This window comes from Mizuhopecten yessoensis, unplaced genomic scaffold (genome assembly GCF_002113885.1).
Source record: "Mizuhopecten yessoensis strain PY_sf001 unplaced genomic scaffold, ASM211388v2 scaffold8035, whole genome shotgun sequence".
In the NCBI taxonomy this organism is placed as follows: Eukaryota; Metazoa; Mollusca; class Bivalvia; order Pectinida; family Pectinidae; genus Mizuhopecten; species Mizuhopecten yessoensis.
The window spans coordinates 392972-418044 of NW_018407346.1; the positions used below are offsets into that span (position 1 = coordinate 392972).

The 25073-nt window shown below is 34.2% G+C and overlaps 2 protein-coding genes across 2 annotated transcripts; one reads left to right on the top strand and one right to left on the bottom strand.

Moving 5' to 3' along the window:
- The first annotated feature begins 7190 nt into the window (after positions 1 to 7190).
- On the top strand, positions 7191 to 16348 carry LOC110454707 (excitatory amino acid transporter-like). Its single transcript, XM_021504360.1, has 10 exons — positions 7191 to 7568; positions 9139 to 9213; positions 9834 to 9956; positions 10649 to 10730; positions 11144 to 11310; positions 12342 to 12468; positions 12958 to 13172; positions 13786 to 13980; positions 14712 to 14846; positions 15648 to 16348. The coding sequence occupies exons 1-7, from the start codon at positions 7418 to 7420 to the stop codon at positions 13067 to 13069; spliced, it is 837 nt and encodes a 278-aa protein (XP_021360035.1). The 5' UTR covers positions 7191 to 7417; the 3' UTR covers positions 13070 to 13172; positions 13786 to 13980; positions 14712 to 14846; positions 15648 to 16348.
- Positions 16349 to 23859: 7511 nt separating this feature from the next.
- On the bottom strand, positions 23860 to 24677 carry LOC110454693 (clumping factor B-like). Its single transcript, XM_021504344.1, has 2 exons — positions 24636 to 24677; positions 23860 to 24468 (listed from the first exon to the last, which is right to left on the bottom strand). Exons 1-2 carry the CDS (start codon positions 24675 to 24677, stop codon positions 23860 to 23862), a joined length of 651 nt encoding a protein of 216 aa, XP_021360019.1.
- Between the last annotated feature and the right edge of the window lie 396 nt (positions 24678 to 25073).

The following is a 25073-nucleotide window of genomic DNA, read 5'->3' on the forward strand; positions in this document are numbered from 1 at the left end:
CAGTATAAATGAAAATGTCATTTTGTTGACACTCATAAAGGTCAGTTAAAAGTAACACATTAAATCAAATAACATTGTTTTTATTGTTCAAAAACAAAGTGATCAAACAGCAGATATCATGTCTTTGTATAATGTTATTATAATATTTGTTATTGTTTCTTAGTGGAAACTACGGGCAACGGGTATGCAATGTGTACATATTGGTTTATTACTATACAGTAAGATAGCGTTCATGATTAGTGTGTGTGTGCATTTTGGTATGTAATTTCGAAGCAAGAATGTGTATGTTTTTCAGTGCAGATGTGAAAGTTATATATGTGTGTTTTAGGATGTGCATGTGTGTGATGACATGCTGTTTTGTAGTTCCTAGTTAGCAATAAATGCATAACTGTAAATTTCATCATATGTTTTAATGTATAAATAAAATGTTAAATAAATTATGTTATTACACAGATTTATAGATTTGTAAAGGAATGCTATGCGATCGTCGTTACATATCGTTATACCTAACCTGAATGCCATCATATAGACACATATCTACTATATACAACTTTCCAAATGCGATAGATTTGAAAACAAATACCAAGAAATATGAGCAATTTTGTGTATGACATGTGTAGGGGATCAATTGAGTCCCCGGTGATAAACATTTTACCTGACTGTTTTATGAATTTAATGCTGAATTCGTTCTATGAAGTAAATATCACTCTGTAGCCATGTCTTCCTGTGATCCATCGCCAAATACGATGAGAGTTGTCTCCAATTGAAGTCTGTTCGATTACGTAAATATTTTTCAATCAATTCATCTGGTGCTCTGTTACTCTAAATATAACCGGGTTAAAACAAAACAGAATATGAAATGTGACGGACGATATTTTGTCCGATATTTAGTTATTTTATTATTAATATTAAATATAGTTGATTTTGTTTTTTAATTGAATTTCTTTTATGCGATGCGAAACACAAAGGAATTGAAATTATGCTGATGTGAAGAGATTGAAATAATGCGTATATTTTTTACCGATTGATTGAATATTTGATAAGAAAAAAACTCATTTCGAGCACTTCGGTAAACCTAGACGGGTTCCTGCTTGATCAAACAAAACAATTATTCAAGTCTTACACGCGTAGTTAGAATATGTAATTCAAAGCCATTCCTTGAGGCTTAAATTAATTATTATTTTGCTTATTTACAAACATTATCAAAAAGTGAATAGCTTAAATAAAAAATGTATTAAGTGGATACAGTTGTCATAAATTTATGGGTTTTGTTGAATACTTCATTCATTCATAAAGAAGTATCAGAGATTGAATAAAATGTATTTTTAAATTAACATATGATTTTATTTTTGTGTTTATTGTTTTACATTTAAGAAAGATAGACAAAATGCTCTGACTGATAATTTACACAAAGTCATCAAATTACGATGTAAACGATACAATGTATTGATGTTAAACATATAAATTAACTATCACAATAAATGGGTCCGATTTATTATCATATTGAATATGAACGACTTTGCTACGAAACTATGGAAATTAATATCACCCGTAAGCTCATTTTCAGATTTAATAACTCCAAAATACTGATGGTACATATATGGGTTTTGGATAATCCCAGCTTAAGTCTATTAAAAGCTATATTCCCTCAGAACATCGATAATACAAAATGACTATTTAAAAAAAAACACCCATTCATATATTTTTCTTACAGATTTAGGCAAAACAACAGTGGATTTTGCAGATCACGTGTTCAACTGTACTTGCTAAAGACACTAACACAAAATGTGGTTTAATATCAAAATTAACATATATTAGATCTAGAATACTCTCGAAAATTACTTTCCATAATTAGATGATCCAGTCAACTTATATACTCACATTCTAAGGGATGCTTTCTTACAATACTTCATGACTCCTGTATAAGCACATTTAAATCTATTACTCTCGAAAACTATTGAGTAAAAACGGTGAATGTTCAATAACTCATTTGCCATACTCTTATTCTAAAAAAACCCACATTTTATGATCTTATACAAAATAATAATTACTATTTTTTATTCTTATATAACCACAGTTTCTACAGTATGACTCCGAAAAACTCACGACTCATACTCATATTATACTCTTTCTGTTTACTTTTAAACTCCGAAAAACTCAAAAAAATGATCAATTGTGTGGTTTAAAATTCGGGAAGACATATGTGTCATAAATTACACCTAACGTACAGATCAGTCATCAATAACACCCAACGTACAGATCAGTCATCAATAACACCTAACGTACAGCCCAGTAATCAATAACACCTAATGTGCAGATCAGTTATCAATAACACCTAACGTACATATCAGTCATCAATAATACCTAATGTACAGATCAGTCATCAATAACACATAATGAACAGATCAGTCACCAATAACACCTAACGTACAGATCAGTCATCAATAACACCTAATGTACAGATCAGTCATCAATAACACCTAACGTACATATCAGTCATCAATAACACCTAATGTACAGATCAGTCATCAATGACACATAATGAACAGATCAGTCACCAATAACACCTAACGTACAGATCAGTCATCAATAACACCTAACGTACATATCAGTCATCAATAACACCTAACGTACATATCAGTCATCAATAACACCTAATGTACAGATCAGTCATCAATAACACATAATGAACAGATCAGTCACCAATAACACCTAACGTACAGATCAGTCATCAATAACACCTAATGTACAGATCAGTCATCAATAACACCTAACGTACATATCAGTCATCAATAACACCTAATGTACAGATCAGTCATCAATGACACATAATGAACAGATCAGTCACCAATAACACCTAACGTACAGATCAGTCATCAATAACACCTAACGTACATATCAGTCATCAATAACACCTAATGTACAGATCAGTCATCAATAACACATAATGAACAGATCAGTCACCAATAACACCTAACGTACAGATCAGTCACCAATATCACACAGTGTACATAACAGTCATCAATAACACCTAACGTACAGATCAGTCACCAATATCACACAGTGTACATAACAGTCATCATTAACACCTAATTTACAGATCAGTCACCAATAACACCTAACGTACATATCAGTCATCAATAACACCTAACGTACATATCAGTTATCAATAACCCCTAACGTACAGATCAGTCATCATTAACACCTAATGTACAGATCAGTCATCAATAAAACCTAACGTACATATCAGTCATCAATAACTCCTAACGTACAGATCAGTTATCAATAACACCTAACGTACATATCAGTTATCAATAACACCTAACGTACATATCAGTCATCAATAACACCTAATGTACAGATCAGTAATCAATAACACCTAATGTGCAGATCAGTTATCAATAACACCTAACGTACATATCAGTTATCAATAACACCTAACGTACAGATCAGTCATCATTAACACCTAATGTACAGATCAGTCATCAATAACACCTAACGTACATATCAGTCATCAATAACACCTAATGTACAGATCAGTCATCAATAACACCTAACGTACATATCAGTCATCAATAACACCTAATGTACAGATCAGTCATCAATAACACCTAACGTACATATCAGTCATCAATAACACCTAATGTACAGATCAGTCATCAATAACACCTAACGTACATATCAGTCATCAATAACACCTAATGTACAGATCAGTCATCAATAACACCTAACGTAGAGACCAGTAATCAATAACACCTAATGTGCAGATCAGTTATCAATAACACCTAACGTACATATCAGTCATCAATAACACCTAATGTACAGATCAGTCATCAATAACACCTAATGTGCAGATCAGTTATCAATAACACCTAACTTACAGATCGGTCATCAATAACACCTTACGTTCATATCAGTTATCAATAACACCTAATGTACAGATCAGTCATCAATAACACCTAATGTGCATATCAGTCATTAATAACACCTAATGTACAGATCAGTCATCAATAACACCTAACGTACATATCAGTCATCAATAACACCTAATGTACAGATCAGTCACCAATAACATCTAACGTAGAGGTGTATAGTCAACGCATTGGGTTTAAAACACGCAATCATTTCTACACCACATCCAAACTTTAATTTCCCAAAATTGTCCAGCGCGATATCTACAAGATCGAACACCAAGGCGAGGAGTGATGACAGTGAAAGCTCTGCCTGTTTCTCATATGACTTGCTTGGTCATTTTTGAAGAAACTATAAGTTGAAGTTCATTTGTTACCTGAATTTTTACAGTTCATCAGTTGTGCATATATACAGTGCAGCATAAAGTAAACAATTAAACAACAACAACAACAACACATACACACCACTTCCGCACATTCTCCTAGAAGTGAAGGGAGAAATAGTGCACTGCTAAGTAACAATGTCCTGAATAATAAAATAACATTAGATGATAGGGACATATGGATATATTACTGACAAGCACTAGATATAACTGACCTCATTTATAGTCATACATTTGTAGCCTACTTAGCTATTTCTTTCTTTTCTTTTCTGTGGACAACAACAAAAAGGTTTTATAAATGAATTGTGTAAATTGGAATAAAAACGACATTTGAGAATCAACTTTTAAGACACATACTGAACAAACCCCGTCTCTGTCCTCAATAGACATTTCTTCATAGCATGCGTAATTTTATCCAAAACTTCAAATATCATAACTTACGACTAATTTCCATTATATATGTTCCCCATTCAAAATATATCATATACTTTGGAGTAGTTTATAGAAACTGCCGATGAAATCTGTTCAGTTATAGGACTAAAATACGCGATTGATAGCGGCTATCTCTCTGAAATCAGACAAAAGGCGTGGATAAAGTAATTTTGACGGGGACCTTTTTACAATGAGTGAATAAAGCAGGCGTTAATATCTAACGTACCGGTAAGTCATCAACAACACTGGCGATGAATAAAAACATTGTAAATTTTCGTACAACGCAGTAAGTGAAATGGTTATGTGTTTATCATAGTTTTTTTTACCTTTTTCAAAACGTCCGAGAGGCTATGGGCCCCCTTCTTTTGCTTAAGAACCGCATTGCATCCTTATGGCATCGCCTATTTCAGCTTAAACATGTTGCTCTCTCTGTCCACCACAACGGAATCGTCACAGAAAATACCTACGGTGTTTACATCTTCCAGTTGTTCCGGTACTCACGAGCTTTTCAAATATCATGACTCATATGCTAGATGTTGACTGCTGACGGACAAACTTTAAATACAGGGTTTCCTAAGATTCAGGTTAATGAAGACTATGGCGAAAGTTTATGGGCGTCATCATGATCCTGCAGGTAAATGTGTTTTTTTCTTCTGGACATAAGGATATGTTGGTATGATTGTCTCCCTTTGATATCCTCCCGCCCGGTCACATTAAACTGACAACGGGAAAACCAGATGTTGTCACTTCCCTAGTTGCTGAATGTTAAGCAGGGAGTAGCAAGTACCATTTTTAAGGACTTTGACATGTCCGTATAAAGGGACCCGCTGCCTTCCTCACCTAGGCTCCAATGTTCAACATCAAAGCAGAAAGGGATATATGGTCAAGAAAGGCACTTAGAAATAACAAAAAGGCAGTTGGAAATAGAGAAATATAAAGATCCAAAATATTGAATTGGGTGCAGGAGGTTTATTTTGGTCAATTTTGTGTCCCCAAGTAGATGGCACTAACGCAAATATCCAATTCTCAAAGGGGCTCCTTTATTAGCCGCCTCTTACGATCATGCAGTGGGTAACAACAGGTGTAAGCGTTTCCCAATGGTACATATGACCTTACATGCAACCATTAAATTCACATCATTCCAATGAAACTGTAGCTTAAAATGAATTTATGACAGTATACTGTTTTAAATTGTATATTTGAAGGTATTAAACATGGTCTTATGTATATTCATAATTCATAACAGCGATAACACATTTTAAAGGTTTAACGCCCTATAAATTAAAATAACCAAGGTGAAAATAATAGTCGATAAATATTTAACTATGGAAAATGAGTGAACACAGTGTTTTACATACTTTATTTAAATTTTGATTTACTCTTATATTTGTCACGAACTGCTTTAATAAGATATAGATATAAATACTAAATAGTTTGTTTGTTTGTTTGTTTATGTTTAACGGCCCATCGACGGCTGTGGTCATTTAGAGCCATGGTGATTTATTTATTTATCTTATTATTTCAACAAACATGTGAGTAGCGAAGATAAAATCAGATAAAATGGTTCATTTTAAAAGCATTCGCATTGCATGATTAGATAATACAAAATAAAAAGGGGGTTAAAATGATAAAAGAGATAACGAATAGATGATAAGGAATATGTGATATATATATAACGTCAAAAAGGGTAAGGTGGGTTAAAAGACATCAGAGTCTATAAAATAGACCGATGTCTTTCAAATAGTTAAATAATGCCTTCGAGTCCACGGAACTGAAAAGAGTTTTCAAATCCGGGACTCGAAAGTAATTATCACTAATGTGTTTAAAATCGGAACATTCTATTTAAAAATTTGTTCCACTGTAAATGGAGTGTCACATGCGTGGCATGAAGGTAGATCTTCTCATTTTAAAAGGTACGAATGAATAGGATATGTGTGCCCAGTAGGGAGCCTCTCTACAATCTTTCCGACTGGGAATAGATGTTTTAAGTTTCGGTTGTATCTTAAAAAAATTGTTGGTGGTCTCGAGACCCCAGCGTTGCTGCCATTCATTTTGAATGGCTGTACGAATAGTAGGTTTAAAAGCTGTGTATGGTAGTTTAATATTTGTTTGTTCGATATTCAATGCATTTTTTGCTTCCCTGTCAGCAAATTATTTGCCTTTAATTCCGACATGGCTCGGAATCCATAGTAAAGTTATTTTAGACTTTTTTAAGATACGAGATATTCGAAGAGCAAGGTTTTGTACGAGTGTGTTTTTAGGATCTCATAACTGTAAACTCTGTAGGACAGATAGAGAGTCTGAACAAATAATTGCCTTAATAGTCGAGTAAAAATCGGTAAGTCGTTTTATTTTGATTTACTCTGATATTTGTCACGAACTGCTTTAATAAGATATAGAAATAAATGGTTAATAGTCGAGTAAAAACCGGTAAGTCGTTTTATTATGATATCGTTGTCACGTTCACTCTTACTATATGTAAAAGTAATTGAGTGTGTCCATCCGACCGATAAAAATGCGACGCTGTTGATTCAGTCAAGAAACATATGACATGACTTTCAAGGAGGAACATGAATAAGATTATCAGTGCATAGTGACGCTCAGTGGTCCTCAAGCGAGCTATACACATTACTTTCACGTTTCGTGTTACAGCTGATCTCTTGGGATTAAGTAGAACTTACAGTTTACAACATGAAGACAAACAGGAAAATCTCACCTATTAGACGATGGATAAAGGAAAACCTGATGATCACGCTGACTACTGCAGGGATCGTCCTCGGGTTCGCTTTAGGATTTGGTATCCGGGAGGCAAAACCATCTCCCGAAGTTCTGACTTGGATAGGTAGGTGGTTATATTTAAGTTTTCAAGCACCAATCACAATAACACAGTATATCAGATGTTGATAGACTAATGGTTGCTATCATATTGCATAAAATTCGACATGGTATATATTTTGCTAAAAGTGCATTTCAGTGAATGGAAAATATTAAACTTATCTTTTCTGATACAACTAGGAGTGACTTATCAGTCCGTTTGACTCTTACATAAGTAATTTAAAAAATAAAACAAAAATAATTACATTGTATGGAAAATGAAAGAAAATTAATCCTTGCAAGCAAGTTTGGTAATATATTTCAAAGTGCTGTAATATTAGTTATATATAAAAGTGATTTGAAATAACGATTTTACTAACTTACTTTTAGAGCACAGATCTTGCTCGTGGCCCCGTGTCTTTTTATACGGAGCGATAGATTACAAGGTCTCCACTTGAACGGTCATTTTTCCTCCTGAAAAGTTAGTTTGAAAGGAAATTTCTGATTGGAGTAACCAAATGACTTTATATTATTATTCGTTTTGTCAAAAATGGTCGGTCGGGTGGAACAGACCAGAAAATTAGGTTAGGTATTATTCGTTTTGTCAAGAATGGTCGGTCGGGTGAAACAGAGCAGAAAATTAGGTTAGGGAACAATATTCTAGGGGAATGTTTATATCAATGACGAGAAAATGACAAAAAATACCGATTTTTTTTAATTTAGCGCTCTCTGATTTAAAGCCCATTATTTCATTTCAACAGATTTTATTGACATGGTGTTATGGTCAAATGGATCGAATAACAGTCAAGCCTATATAAATTCTTTCCATAGGTGGCTAGATTATTACAAGAATATTATAGAACTATAGCTAAATATATTTTATAGATATTTTGAAATGAAAATACATAAATGTAATCGATAAAGTATTTAAAGGGAGGTAACTCACTTTTGATTACTTACAATACAACACACACCGACACAGACACACACACAAACAAAACATAAATATAGTTATTAATTATCATAATTACACGTGTACACATGAGTAAAGCCCACTATCGAATTGTAACAGATATATGCTTTTGATGAATGACCGCATCCAAAACATGATATAGAGAACAATATAAAGTAACGTTAGTTAATTGACGTAATCATAATTAAACGCAATACGTGTAGCGTTTATAAAATTTATTGAAAGGAGCGCATCAAGTACGTCATACTTTCTTAACCCTTTCCCCTGTTCTTAAATATTATCATAGGAATACATTAAAGCGATTAAACTTGCGTATTCCTTTCGTTGAAATGATCAGTCACACACGGCCACAAGTTTAAATAGCAAAAACGACGAGGGAATGTTTAGGAAGAACGTTGCACCTGAATGTTTTTTTGGAAGTTAATACTTTCCAACACACGTACTGAGATCCAATACTATATAGTTATCAACAAATATAAAGTGTCGTCGCATCAGGATGGAGAGGATACAGAATAAAAGGTATATAATGAAGTAACGTGAAAATATAATTACATTGAAGTATTACCAAACCAAGAATTGATTATTGAGCATTCCTTTGTTTCAAATGTTTGTTCTAAAATTACAGGTTTGCCCGGAGAACTGTTTATAAGGATGTTAAAATTGATGGTCATACCTCTCATTGTCAGCAGCGTAATTACAGGTAAGTTGATAATTTCAGGTAATTTCATTCATTACAGAGATTAATTATATATATGATGAATATTTATCACAATTATAATAATTTAGCCCACCAGTATGTGCAAGGACAAGTAATATGAATCATTTTAAAATTCAAAAACAGAACTTGCCTAAGGCCACGGATATACGATATAAAGATGCTAATAAACCAATTGAACTTTAATAGAACTTATTTATTGACAACATATGCAAATTTAAAAAGAATATTTTTCAGCTATATCCCATCAATGAAACACATTAATACGTCATATTCTTTTTCTTCTTTTTAAATTTTAACGCTATATAATCAGTGTACACGCGTGGTTGCACAGAAACAACTTTCACTATTGATACAGTACGCCAAATAGAATAACACTGCACAAAACAGCTGTTTCGTCCTTCTCAGACTCATCGGTGATGATAGGAGCAAAAAGGAGGAAATCTAAATCATACTTAACCACTATTGAAACAGAAGGAAATGCGCATACAACTCTTGGTTATAGGAATTGCAAAAGAGAAAGCAGTACTGGTTTACTGAGCTATTGTTATACGTCGAATTACCGTTATATTTCCGCTACAGGCCGAATTACCGTTATATTTCAGCTACAGCCTCTCTGGACGCTAAATCTAATGGCCGGATTAGTCTCGTTTCCATTATCTTTATCGTCTTCACGAATAGCCTCTCTTGTGTCGTCGCCATCGCCCTTGTTCTCATCATGAAACCAGGTAAGTATTGCTGATATCGTCGTTATCATTGTTGTAATTTTCCTTTCTTGATAGTAACATCCCTTTCTACCTAGGGTGTTTAATTGTCCTAGTTGATACGGTATTTAAGAACTTGCTCCAGTTACAATGACTACCATGATAGATGTCGATTGCTGACGGATAAACATACACAGATAAAGGTTGATGAAGAATATGGGAAAGTGTTATGGTCGCCATCTTGATCTTATATGGAAAAATGATACTTTTTGGATGCGGTATCAAGGTTGATGTTTTTGATTATGATCATCAGTTTGCCTTATCTTCGTATTTTCATATGTTCTCCAGTTTTATCGAATTTGAGTGATCCCTATGGTTTTGTTGAAACGTCGATGTCCTCTATCTTTTGTTTGTTTTGTTTAATGTGGTTTTGAAAATAGTTGTCTTATTGATAAGTCATGAAAATGATTAAAAAGTTACAACTATTCAAGTATGGTAATGTGATGTATTTTGCTACACCATGAGTTAATACGACTGTTGACTGCAGAGAAGATGACTCTCTTTTCTCAAGATCAACTTCAATCATTTTACATTTTACACACCAGCAAACATTTGCTTTATTATCTTGAATTTTTTCATCACTGTGCTTTATGTTTCTCTGTTAGTTGTAATTTTATTAATTGCAGAAACGTGCTTTATTTTTGTTATACTTATAGGAGATGGAGTGAACTCAGAAGTAACAGAGACGATATCTTCAGCTGGTATAGAAACATCGGATATATTTGCAGATTTGCTAAGGCAAACACTACATTTTATTTTTTTATTTTTCAATGATTTCAAATTTAACTAAATTTACAAATTAATGTTATTCCGAAAGTGCCTTCCTTTTGACGGATGTATCTTAAATTCCGATTATTAGAAAACTTTCACGTATTAAATATGATCGAAGTGTCAAAGAAACCTTGGTTCAAACTGATAATCGATAAAAAAAACTAGGTCAAAATATGAATAAAAGTTAGATTAATAAGCAGATTCCTGAAAAAATGAAAAGAAGAATAGGACCAGATGTTCTGCAAGAATGAACGTCTTCTGCTTAATCGACGACACTTGTTATGTTATCAGAACTTAATGATAATTTGAAAAGACAACAACAGTAGCAGCGATTTCTTGTTTTAAAGGACTGAACGGAAGCTTATGTTTTGTAATTTCAGAAATATAATGCCTGACAATATTGTGGATATGGCGTTCCAACAAACACTGACACGAAACGACGTGACTAATGAAACCTACTTAAGGAATACAACTAACGGAACTGACGAGGAGACTTTCAGAAAAGTTAACAAGTCGATAGGGAAAACATCGGGCACCAATATACTCGGTACGTATAGCTTGTGATATATACGTTCTTCATTACTCAACTTCATTTGTAAGTATATATATAACGAACAGACGAATAGAAAAAATATTAATAAACAAAAGGATTTCAATTCAAAAGTAACCCATTGAGGCAGTATACATAGGAATAAAGTGTTGGTATTAATCAGATCACATACACAACATCTATACTTATTTACTTTAATACCAACAACTGGTTAGACACATTTACTTTAATTGAAAAGAATCATTCTTGATCGCTTTGGTGTTGAAAATTGAAATGCAGATTCCTAAAATTAGTGATGGTATGCAAACTAGTTACTTACAAACATGTTCAACAATTCACGTCTTGGAAAATATATGTTGAGAGTTAAATGGAGTTATCACTTCATAGCCTGACCAAAATAAAAAGGTAAACCTTTAAAAATACTTATTGCTCCTACTCTTACGTGAAATAGAGGATCTTACATGAATGTCCATGTCATATTGAATTTATTAAACCGGTTCAATCATTGTATATATATATGACACGAGCCTTAAGGCGAGTGTCATGTAAAGTCATTGAACTAGTTGATTAATTTAACATAACATGGCCACGAATGTAAGATTCTATAACAAAACAATAACATTTTGTGTTATCAACTGACTCTGTATATGTCAAAACCAACGTACTCAGTAAATGTATCATGTTGTAAAGTAAATAAAAGAAGTTCCGGTAGTGGCGTTGGAATATGTTCCCTTGGTTCTGATCAATCGCAGCACCTTTCGGTTTTATTACACGCGTCTAATGCCATATTTATGACATGGCCGTATGGCATTGTAAAATGGGTCAGTTATGTGATAAAAAGGGTTGTGCATTACAAGATTAAGTTTTGATAATGGAACGTACAATTACATAAGATTTTCTCATTCCTTACATAGTTATGATAAATAGGCCAAGTGACATTTCTTTACACTGATACACAATCCATAGATATTCTATTTATTCACGAAAAAAAGATTTAGTTGCAATAATGCGTTTTATCCATTCCTTAGGTATTATTATGACATGTTTGCTGCTAGGCATAGCAATAAACAAGGCAGAAGAGAAGGGAAAGCCAGTACTCGACTTCTTTAATTCGCTGACAGGTGTCATAATGATAATCCTGAAGTGGCTTTTATGGTAGAAATGTTTCACCACATTAAACACCCAATAACTATATGCCAGTACACTTTAATTTTCTAAAGATATCAATCTAGATGTTTTTATTTTCATTTCTAATTGGCATTATAATTTTATGATAATAATAAGAAGATTCATCCGCATTTTGTTTCTTTCTGGTTTAAATAGTTTGCAAAAGAAAATAACCACCGTGAAAACAAGGTCGCCGCACAAATCATGTATACTTTCATACAAATATATTAATTACATGTTATGGGCCAATAAGCAAGGCATGACAATGTGTTTTCTCTGTAGAGGTGGAACATCATACTTGGCGAAGGTTTTTCGGAATACAATACATTATACAGTCAATCCGTCCAACTATCCAAGAGATATAACGAAATATTTAATTTGTTTATATTTAAGTGCGAATATAATTGCTGATTGGTCATAGAACATCTTTACATATTGACGCTTTGCATTGTGATTTCTCTTTTTCCCTTGTTACAGGTTCACGCCCGTGGGTATCCTAAGTTTGATCGCATTTACTACAGCTTCTGTAAAGGACCTTTGGGAATTTTGGTGGGTCTGCTGGCTGCTGGGGTATTACTGCATCAGTTAATTATAATGCCGACACTGTTTTTTGTGTAGACCCGACGAAACCCTTATAGATTTGCTGTACAGATCAGTAAAGCTTGGATGATTGTCTTTGCAACAACAAGCTCGTAAGTTTTGTTGGATTGATCATGATATATGATTAATACCAATCTGGTGATGATTTTCATAGAAATCTGTAAGACTGCCATTGAATAGACAGACATATATAAGGGCAAAAAAAACTTATTAGGAATTTACATGACAACTAGAAATACCAGTTGAATAGATATGGTTACTTAAGCAATATAATGTTTTTTTCCAAGTAAGCATGAGCGAGTTGTGAAAAAAAGCTGATGTATGAAAGAGAAAATATTTGCTCCAATAGAAATTAATGTAGTCATGGTTAAATCACATGAAAATTATATATGATCAGAGGTGGTTAAAAATTCTTTTATCAATGACGCTTCATCGCTTGCATTTCTTTTAAAAAAGGCAACTAATTTCCGAAGTTTGGCTCCTATATTTCACAAAGTTATGAAACGAAAATTCGACCAACTGCATTGAAACAACGAACAAAAAAGGGAAAATGAATTATAGTACATTATATTGACATAAATACTTTCTCTGCTTTTTTCCTGAATTTCAACATGTACAGTAACCTTAATACAAAGCTGTATCCACTAATTGTAAAGATCCAATTAACTGTTGTACTAAGGTGAAACAAAGAGTATTACATTACAGTGCGATGGCTATTCCTGAGATATTGTCCGCGTGCGAAGATCACCAGAACGTCGACAGAAGGGTCAGTCGATTTGTTGCGCCATTGTCCGTGGCACTTAGTTCAAACGGGAGCGCCATGTTTATTGCAGCCGCTTCCATATTTATTGGCAATGTTGTGGGAATGGATCTGAATGCTGGTGACATAATTCTTATAGGGTAGGTTGATTTTACTGAATATTATACATTAATTAGTATTCTTTAGGTCGATACTTGCAACAGTCACCACCATAAATATAAATCTCCTCAGATTAAGCTTTATCAATTGCGTCACTATATTATAGTTAACATGCATTTAGCAATATTACAATAATTATTTTACTGAACTAATGTAACGATCCAATCCGATCAAAACTGGTCAACGTTTATTTTTGTACCTTCTTGCATCATGTTAAGGTCAATATTATTTTTGTCTTACTTTTGTGTTTTCCATCTTCATATCACCTTAGTTTTAACAATAAAACAAACAAACGAACAAAGAATCAAACAAACAAAAACCAGCGAATATGTTTCAGAAAATGATGGCTACACACACTATTAGTATAATCATTTAAACCTTATTCTGATATGATACACCAGTTGTTGTTGCAGCAAATACTTGGTATGTACCATGAGTATTTAACAATTCAGCTTATGATATACTTAATTAGCAGTTGTGACTGCTACTGGTAAAGTTCTAGTGGGATTATTGAAGCAGTTGACTAGATGCCGCCATCAGTTTAGAACCGTCAAATAGTATGTACTTTTTAAGTCGGATAAGAGACTAATTCATAGTTTCTTAACAATGGCAAAAGCGAAGCTAACACCTTTCGTAATTAACCTACAGAAATCAGTTCCCTTTTTCCAATTGTTACAGTAAAAGCATTTTCTCTAAAATGTTTTCTTTTTAGCATTTTAGCCGCTATTTGCAGCATGGCGTTACCTAGCATACCAAGTTCTAGTATCGTAGCCATAGTGATGATTCTGACATCAATGAACATACCAGCCGGTTCTATTTCTCTGCTGTTTGTTATTGAGTGGTTGTTGTAAGTACTTATCATAAGTCAGTTGTAGATATACACCAAAACGTTTTACCAAGCTTACCATTCAAGATGTAGTTTTACTCATTATAGTTGTTGAGATTTGTAATGATGCATGGAAACTATTCCTTCTTTCATGATAAAAAAACAGTTATATTTTGTTGAAAGGTGATAATACTTAAATTGCATTTGTCAAATGATAATTTTGATACCAGTTTCCTCTGAATTATACTTATCAAAGTTCACAAACCCTTAGTAAAACTGTAACTGATATGAGGATTATTGTTTCTTTTGTATATTTGTGATTATCCATGTTACCATCCGTATCAATAGGAACATAATTAATATATATATATTTTCTGAATCCTATGATGACATTATTTGAGAACAGTATTTTTCAAAAACTTTCTTCCCCCCACCCAACCTTTTATACATGTATATAATATACTTATCAGTATATACATATATATATATAAATAATTTGATAGGAAGACGCCAATACGTTGATCCACATTTCACTTTAGGTAAACGCATCTTTTCCATTTTAACCATCTTCTAAATTTGATATTTCTATTGCTTCTATTGGCACGTGTGCCTACCTGTTATGAATTTTTTTTTTTCGCATTGATAACTTTGTCGAACATTGTAAAGTTTAGATGGAATAGTGCTTCATGTATGCTGAAGCAATAACGCTAATGATTTCTATCATATTAAGTGTAACCATAAAAAAATAAAAATAAAATGTTATTTATAATTAATACAATAACATTTAAAATGATGAAGAGGTGTTTTATCTATTTGTTTTAGGGATCGGATCCGCTCGACCAGTAATCTCGTAAGCCATACACACTGTGTAGTTGTAACGTATCACTTCTGTAAGAAGTCACTGGAACAGTCCGACATGTTAGATATAGAAACTGGGGACGACAAGACCCAACAGTCGGTATTCTAGATATATTTGCTACGTATTAACATTAGCTTGATTTATTGTTTGTGTAAGAACAAAATTTATAATGGATAATGGAAATATATGAGTTAATAAAGAAATAAAACACAAGGGGAAACGATGCAGCAATAGATAGAAAAAAGGATGCTAGCACTCGGGACAGTCAGCAATGTATTCATTCCAGAAGGATTCTCATTCAAGGAAACCGAGTCACTTAAGTACAACCGTCATATCCCTACTAGATGACATAAACTATTTTTGTTTCAAAACAACTGTGAGGAAATTAAAATGATTAAAGCGATGGAAAAAAACAAAGATCATTATGCACTAAATTTTATTTTTTCAAACTACGATTAAAACGAATGATGTGTATAATTAAAACAAAATAAAACATGTTGTACATCACAAAATACGTTCTTTACGAATAGTTTTTTCTTCATTTTCACTACTTATAATATGCATGTGCTATGGAATTTAGTTTTTGTATTTTGCCTTTAAACCATCAAGATTTATCTATTGGTCATAATTTCATTACTGGCATTTTAATCAAATAAATGCTCATTTCGACTAGACATGTATTTGTGTTATTATTGGGCAAAAAACAGAACAGAGCATATCCTGTGTGTAGTTAGGTTGTTTGCATGCTAAACACGAGAGTATAAAAATACATTATGTGCATGTGAATTGCAAATCGACCGACTTTCTATTATCATCGACCTAACACTACCGTACATTTAAGTACTACATTGTGCATACTTATTGCCATGGGGTAGTTATACATAGAGGTTCCTCAAAGAGTAATGGTTGGTTATCCCATTTACCTAACTAGAATTAATTTTCGAATTGTATAAAGACAAGCGCATACATATGTTAACCAGCTATCACGAGTTTGTGAACCTTTTCTCTGCGTTTAACGTTTATCTATTCCACATGCTTCTCTTGGAAATACATCATGTCTGTTTCCGGTCGGGGAAACAATTGCCAATAATCATGATGTCACAATGGAAGAAGATACCGCAAAGCATTGTTCCGTGACGTCATAATTGAAAGATTCAAATAAAATCACGTCCAGGGTGTAACTCATAAGTGGGTAAACACAAATGTTAACCAACTTTAGCATGTTTACTCAATGAGTCGGTAGTAAGAAACATGTAGAGAAATAGAGCTTCCCCAACAGGTGATGGTTGGATATCATGTTAACCTAAAAAGACACGAGGTTTAAAAAAAAGAAATGTATGCAGAACATTAAAAGCTGTATATCAAATTCTTTATATTCTCCCTCATTATATTCGTCCGAATATAAATCAATTAAATTCAAATGACAACACAAGACATAAATTGGATTATAGCTCGTTACTCATTCGTTTGTTGCAATCCACAACCAAACACATCCTACCCTCACTGGCCAACATACATCTACACAAAATTGCATTTTAATGTGTTTATCAAAAAACATCCTTACACTATATATAAGAAAATTAACATGTATAGATCTGGTGATGAGCAACGAACCCGAAAGAGCGCAACTAGCGCGTGCTCCCTATATATACCCTACACCACGTGACATCCACCCGACACTTCCTTACCCGATTACTTACGGAAACAACCGAAGTTAATTTCATTTATATTCTCCCTCATTATATTCGTCCGAATATAATTCAATTAAATACAAATGATAACACAAGACATAATGAAATTATAGCTCGTTACTCATTCGAAATAGACAAAGGAGCGTGTAAACCGCGCACTGACCATATATCGATACATAAAATCTATCAAATGTTCAAATTTAAAGATACAGCCATCTATGTATCTACCGAATCCGTAATATAACCGTCTTTAGCGACATCACATTTCCAACTTCATGGGCATTTAAAAGGCGCTCAGATACTTTCTGATTCTTAGACGACTCGAACACTCCTCCGTTCCTTAAACTGTGTAGACCGATTTTTTTTCTATCTAAACCTATTGATGATAAGGCATCCAACAATATTTCTCGCGCTCTAGTATAAGACAAAGCTTTGTTTATTCTACATAATGTTTACCTCTTGGAAAGCTTACTGTAAGCAACATAACGACAAATAAATGCATCGGGTATATCTGATATGCTCTAAATACCGCGACATCCACACTACTGGACAAGTTATCTCCCCTGTCCTAGTAATCACAATCTTATTACCCCTTCTATAAATGTCAGGTTTACTCCGTTTAATGTCAATCGTCATATAATCCTTTACCGCATGAATATGTTTCACCCTCAATTGTGCAATTCATTAAAACAAAGGAAACCTGCAAACCCTATCAAAAACATATCACACAATATCAAATTTGAAAGATTTGAAGTGTCCGATGCATACTTGTCAATGATTTTTTTAATCACGTCCGAAGAAATGGGTTCTTTCTTTTGAACGGCCTTACACACTATACGCCTGGCACCTTCCATCAACATCATTATAAGCTTGTCCTCACACGGATTAAATAACAGATTCACATCCTGATGCCTCTTTATGCTGTAATAGTAAGAATTTGGTACGGATTCAAACACATTCATCTGTACCTGTGCACTGATGAACACTGCTACTGTCGAAATCGCAGCAGGCAAAACTCTTTCGATACGCATCAGCTCTTGAATTTATTAAAATATGTGTCATATTTGGCGTTGGTATTGTCACTTCTCCCTCTCCTTATTATAGATTGTATAGCTTTTGCTGTCTCTCCGAGCAGTTGATCATCCGAGATCCTCCTAATGTCACCCATAACACGTTCATGTTGATTTGGCTCTGTTCCTAGACGGGAGAAAAATCTCTGTAATAAAACAAATCAATTTCGTTCAGCCTTATCCTTTCCATTGTAATCCCGTACATAAAGGTTAATAACATACGAAGCATGGCTCGGCGTAACAACCTACAAACATCCACTATACAAAAATCCACTATTCAAACATCCACACTCTTTACCGATAACGGTACTCGCACATGGTACATGATACCGTTATGACTCGCACATGGTACGTCATGTGTTTACACAACCGTTAATATTGTCCGAACCCACCTCGANATCGTAACGAACGTTTCTAAGACATGGCTATGTCCAGAAAGAGAATACTTACTCCTCCTACTCCCAAACTATCAACTATATCGTAACGAAAGTTTCTAAGACATGGCTATGTCCAGAAATAGAATACTCACTCCTCCTACTCCCAAACTATCAACTATATAGTAACGATCGTAATAGACATGGCGGTGGCGTAGCTATATATATATCCGTGAAACAATTATATGCAAACGGCGCCAAGACCAAGAATCTCCGAACATAGAAAGTATTATCTTAGAAATATCACATCAGTCAGGTAGCATTTTACTAAGCACGATATATCGTCCTCCCAATCAGAATGCCCGTACTAAAACCATATCTTATGTCTGAATTACGCTTTTAACACCGCTCATATTGACATATTCCTTGACGTCTTCGATCAAATTGATGATATGATTATAAACGTAAACAAATTTATTTTAGACACATGTAAAAGTTTAATATTAAATAAGATAATGACTATTCGCCCTCGTGACAAACCGTGGGTAACGAATGAAGTACGTATAGCCTTCAGGAACAGAGATATTTAAAAACATTTCAGCGAACTAAACATTATTTTGATAAGTTCAGGTTCCATGCAGCGCCCAGGAAAGCAAATAGTGTAAAACGTGAAGCGTTAAAACGATATCAAGAGTCCACTATTAGAAAACTATCCAATAAAAACACTAATCCTAAGCAGTTTTGGTCTATAACCAAATCACTTCTGGGTAAAAGTTGTGAACAACAAATCCCTCCTTTAATTGAAAATAATAACCAAACACACGACGATAGGGACAAGGCCGATATGATAAACAAATATTTCTCGGAACAATGCACAATCAACGACAACATAGATAAATCGGTACTCCCTCTAATCAATGCACATGATAACATAAATGTACAAACGACTCCAGATGAAGTATGTAACTTTTATAAGTCTCAAAATACGAACAAAGCAACAGGACCAGATGATAAAGGAAACTTTATACTTAAAAACTGTTGTAGATCACTATGCCATATTTGGTCGCATATTGTTAATATTTTTCTCAGGTCAGGTTGTTTTTCTACCTTATGGAAAACATCTCAAGTTTTTGCCCTCTTTCAAATATCTGTAAATGTCTTGGAAAAATAGTATACAATGTATCTATGAGTTTTTATGACAGATACAATTATCATTCAAGAAAAAGAAATAGAATTCTGAAAAAAACTAATCTTATGCTCGAAAATACTCCTATTAAGCATGTAAATACCACCAAACATCTTTGTATAATCTAATCTGGAAACTTAAACGGGAATACACACATATCAGAGATTGTAGCGAAGGCAATCAAGCTACTTAACCTACTACAGGCACTATCTTCCTTAATCCTTCGACTTGGTCTTGAGACTCTCTACAAATCGATGGTCAGATCTATATTCAAATATAGTAATATATTGCCGGACAATTGCAGTCATTATGAGTCTGAACTTATTGAAAGTGTACAACGAAGGACAGCCTTAATATACATGGGTGGTTATAAGGTAACGAAATATACAATATTAAGAATGACCTTTGTACCCCGTGCTTAAAATTTATCTGTCTTATTCTGACCCATCACACACAAAAATATAATTTCAGAAACTCTTCATATACTCTCAAAAAAATCCATCCTTCATCAGTCATTCTTCCCAAAAGCAATAAGAGATTGGAACAACTTACCTGAGCAAGTACACAATAATTCAACAATTTAGTCATTCTTGCGAGCTGTGATTGATCGGACACCTCTGGTAGCGAACCCTTTATACGTATATGGACACAGAAAAGGCAAAATTAATCAATGTACAATAAGAATGGGTCTCAGCGCACTAAACAAAGATCCTCCTATAACTTAATTCCAAATAAATGCTACCGAAGATGAAAACCATTTCTTCTTAATTTGTCCAAAATATAAAAATATCTGTGAAAAAATGCTTCGAGCGGCATGTAATGAATTTGCTCCACATGTCAATCCAGGCCTTATTGTAGAGTTGATGCCTGATGTTCTTGTGAAGATACTTTTACATGGTTCTGATACAATCAACGAAGCTTCGAACAAAACTATTTTAGATGATGTATTATATAATATATTACAAAGTCAAACAAATTCCAAATGTCTCCGTTTCTATCTATCTTCTTTCTTTTCTTTCCCCTTTCTTTTCTGTTGTTATGTGGGTGTCCGAGTGAAATCAAACCAAGCATCGAGTAAATGTTTTTTCTGATGTAGTGCTTGAATTGTTATTCTGTGTCTTACTGCCATGGCCTTTTTATTATGTTTTTTTTAGCATTACATCGTTCATTCAGTAGATCCTCGATTTCTAGATAAGTTGGTATGCCGAATGACGTCCTACCTAGCTGTGTGTGCTTCCATTTCCCCTGATAGAATTTTAGTAGCTTACCATATCCCCAAGAGCTCACATTTTAACTAAATACTGAATATTTAAAATTCCTGTTAAATGCACGTTTTCTTTATGAAATAAAAAAAATATCAATCACATGTCATTGTTTGTTTACAGATTGAAGTCATCCAGAAAGCCCCCCCCCCCCGTAAGTCTTTCGTGTTTTTATTTTCTACTTATTTGGTATCATGGTTTTTGTGTACGCTCTCTATTAAATAATCTGCACTGATTGTCTATTCTTATCTAATCATTTGTTGATGCAATGATGCAGTTTTATGTTTACAGAATCATTGTTGTTTTTCTTATTGTTTTGATGCTATAATTCGTTCTTCATGCCGCCCTGTAAAACATATCTTTATGTAATGTTTATTGATATTGCATGTCATTCCTAAATATTAAGTATACGGTATTATCTTCAAACTAAAGTTACATACAAAATGAATAATCTATATCTTTAATTGTATGTTTCAGAAAAGGGTGCGTTATTACAACATACAAGTTCTACTACACTAGCGATCCAGATCCTGTCGTGGTCGAACAGCAGTTTACTCAGTCGATAAGTAGTAATGGACAAGTTGGGTTTGGATCCGGCAGTGTGATATTTACCAATCCAACTGCACTTACCGTTATTGTGTTCAGTGGAACAACTCTCTCAGTGACGGCCATTGAAACGCTTGTTACTACGGTCAACCGTGTATCAGTTACATCTACGACACATTCAACATCTGTGTCAGCTTCCTCTTCAGACATTGTTTCAGCGTCTTCACCAGCTTCTTCCTCTTCCGTGTCGATACTGTCAGTAACAGCTTTAACGTTATTACCGGCAACGTCATCGGCAGAAGTTGTAGCTTCGACTTGGACGACGGAAATTGTCGTGACACCCTCATCATCAGTAACTAAGGCTTCAACCTCATCAGTGATAGATGAAGCATCAATATCATCATTTGCAGTTGTTGCGTCAACATCATCGCCAGCAGTTGTAGCTTCAACCTCCACACCGGAAGCTGTAGCGTCATCTTCATCATCTGTAATTGAAGCTTCAACATCATCAGTGGCAGATATCGCATCAACATCATAATTTGCAGTTGTTGCGTCAACGTCATCGGCAGAAGTTGTAGCTTCAACATCAATGACGGAAGTTGTAGCGTCATCTTTATCATCTGTAATGGAATTTTCAACCTCATCAGTGGCAGATGTAGCATCGACATTCTCATTTGCAGTTGTTGCTTCAACGTCATCGGCAGAAGTTATAGCTGCCAGTTCGACACCGGCAGCTGTAGCGTCATCTTAATCATCTGTAATGGAAGCTTCAACCTCAACATCTGCTCTTTCATCTTTTGATATTTCATCTATGACTCCATCGATATCTCCTTCGTCAGTTTCTTCATTTGCTGATTCTTTTTCTTTTTTGTCATCTGTTGATATACCATCTCTATCTGCATCGTTATTACCTTCATCTGTTTCTTCATTCGCAGACGTGTCATCAATAGTTGCTTCAACATCTCCTTCATCTACGTTTTCGTCTGTTGAACCATCATCTGTGTCTGCTTCTTGTCCCCCTTCGATAACTTCTTCAATTGTTGAACCTCTATCTGTGTCTTCTTCTTTTGCAGCGGTTTCCTCATTGGCTGAATCATCATCTGTTTCTGCATCTGTTGATCATTCATCAATTTCCCTTTCGTTAGTTTCTGATGCGTCGTCAATGTCTCCTTCAGCTGTGTATTCATCTGTTGAGATTTCGCCTATGTCTGCATCCATGTCCCATTCGTTATCTTCGTCAATGACTGAATCACAATCTGTTTCTTTATATATGGCCACTTCAATTTTTTCTTCATCCGTGTCCTTATTTGTTAATATTTCTGCATCAATGTCTCCTTCACTAGCTTCATCTTCATCTGTTGATTCCGTATCTGTATTTTCATATATGTCTGGATCAGTATCCCTTCCTTCAGCTTCTTCATCAGTTGAAGCCCTACCTGTTTCTTCACGCATGACTGCTTCAATATCTCCTTCATCTGTTTCTTCATTGACTGAATCTTCATCTTTACCTTCATCTATCGATGTATCCACTATGTCAACATCAATATCCCCTTCAGTATCTTCTTAACTGGTTGATTCAACATCTGTTTCTTCATCTGTAGATGTATCGTCGATATCTTCATCTGTGTCTTCATCTGTGTCTTCATCTGATGGTAATTTTGCTTCGTCATCAATGTCTCCTTCGTCTGTTATTTCATTAGTTCAGTCTCCATCTGTAGATGTATCATCCATGTCTTCATCTGTTGCAATTTCAGCATCAATGTCTGGCCAAACCGTTTCTTCATTAGTTCAGTCTCTTTCTCCTTCATCTGTGGTGTCACTGGTGCAGTCTATGTCTTTTTCCTCATCTGTATCTGCATCAATATCTCCTTCATTTGATTCTTTATCTTTTGATATTTTTTCATCTATATCTCCTTCATCTGTTGATATTTCAACTGTATCTGCCTCAATTTGTCCTTTATCTGTTTTCTCATCTATTGATACTATATCTTCATCAATATTTCCTTCATTTGTTCCTTCATCTGTTGATATTTCATCCGTATCAGGTTAAATTGCTCCTTCATCTGTTGATATTTCATCTGTATCAGCTTTAATTTCTCCTTCATCTGTTTCTTCATCTGTTGATATTTCATCCGTATCAGCTTCAATTTCACCTTCATCTGTTTTCTCATCTGTTGATGCTGCATTTGATTCTGCATCAGTGTCTCCTTCCTTTGTTTCTTCAATTGTTGATATTTCATCTGTATCTTCATCAATGTCTCCTTCGTCTGATTTCTCATCTGTAGATACTGCATCTGTTTCTTCATCAATTTCTCCTACATCTGTTTCTTCATTTGTTAATTTCTCATCTGTATCTGCTTCAATTTCAACTTCATCTGTTTCCTCATCTGTTAATGCTGCATTTGATTCTGCATCAGTGTCTCCTTCCTTTGTTTCTTCAATTGTTGATATTTCATCTACATCTTCATCATTGTTACCTTCGATATTTTCTATAATGATTGAATCTTCATCTGCTTCACAAACAGCTGACTTGTCTTCTGTTTCCTCATCAGTTGATTCTTCATTAGTTTCTTCATTAGGGGAATCTTTATCCGTTTCGGTATCGGTTGTTTCTTCATCTATTTTCTCAGCAGGTGAAACTATCTGTTTCTTCGTCTATTGAATCCTCGTCTGTTTACTCATCTATGGATCAATCGGCTGCATCTTCATTCGTTGCTACTTCTGTTGCGTCATCTTCTGACATTATCAAATCTTCTTCTCTTCCTTGAAATTGCTGATGGTCTTTTTTCTATTTTTTCTCTGTTCCTGAAGGCTATACGTACTTCATTCGTTATCCACGGTTTGTCACGAGGGCGAATAATCATTATCTTATTGAATATTAAACTTTTACATGTGTCTAAAATAAATTTGTTTACGTGTATAATCATATCATCAATATGATCGAAGACGTCAAGGAATATGTCAATATGAGCGGTGTTAAAATCGTAATTCAGACCTAAGATATTTGCTGTTTTATAATCCCATATAGTTCTTTGATTAGATTACGGCTTCGATACATTATCTCTCAGTTTACAAGAAATTGTGCAATGATTAAGGTTACAGAGTGCAGCTGTTACCTTACAAATGGGTTTTATCCACAAAAACTCAGTGGAATGAGTAGGTACGTTGATTAATTGGAACATATTGTTTTGGAAAGCAATATTAAAAGGCGACGTCCAAGTTCACTAGTCACATGCTGATTATTCCAAGAGAAGCATATA

Coding starts and splice junctions, on each gene's coding strand:
- LOC110454707 (XM_021504360.1), top strand. CDS start 7,418: ATGAAGACAAACAGGAAAATCTCACCTATTAGACGATGGATAAAGGAA. Junction 10,731..11,143: donor ATATTTGCAGATTTGCTAAG/GCAAACACTACA, acceptor TTGTAATTTCAG/AAATATAATGCCTGACAATA. Junction 11,311..12,341: donor ATCGGGCACCAATATACTCG/GTACGTATAGCT, acceptor TCCATTCCTTAG/GTATTATTATGACATGTTTG.
- LOC110454693 (XM_021504344.1), bottom strand. CDS start 24,677: ATGATTATTCGCCCTCGTGACAAACCGTGGATAACGAATGAA. Junction 24,469..24,635: donor AACCGTGGATAACGAATGAA/GTACGTATAGCC, acceptor AGGATTCAATAG/ACGAAGAAACAGATAGTTTC.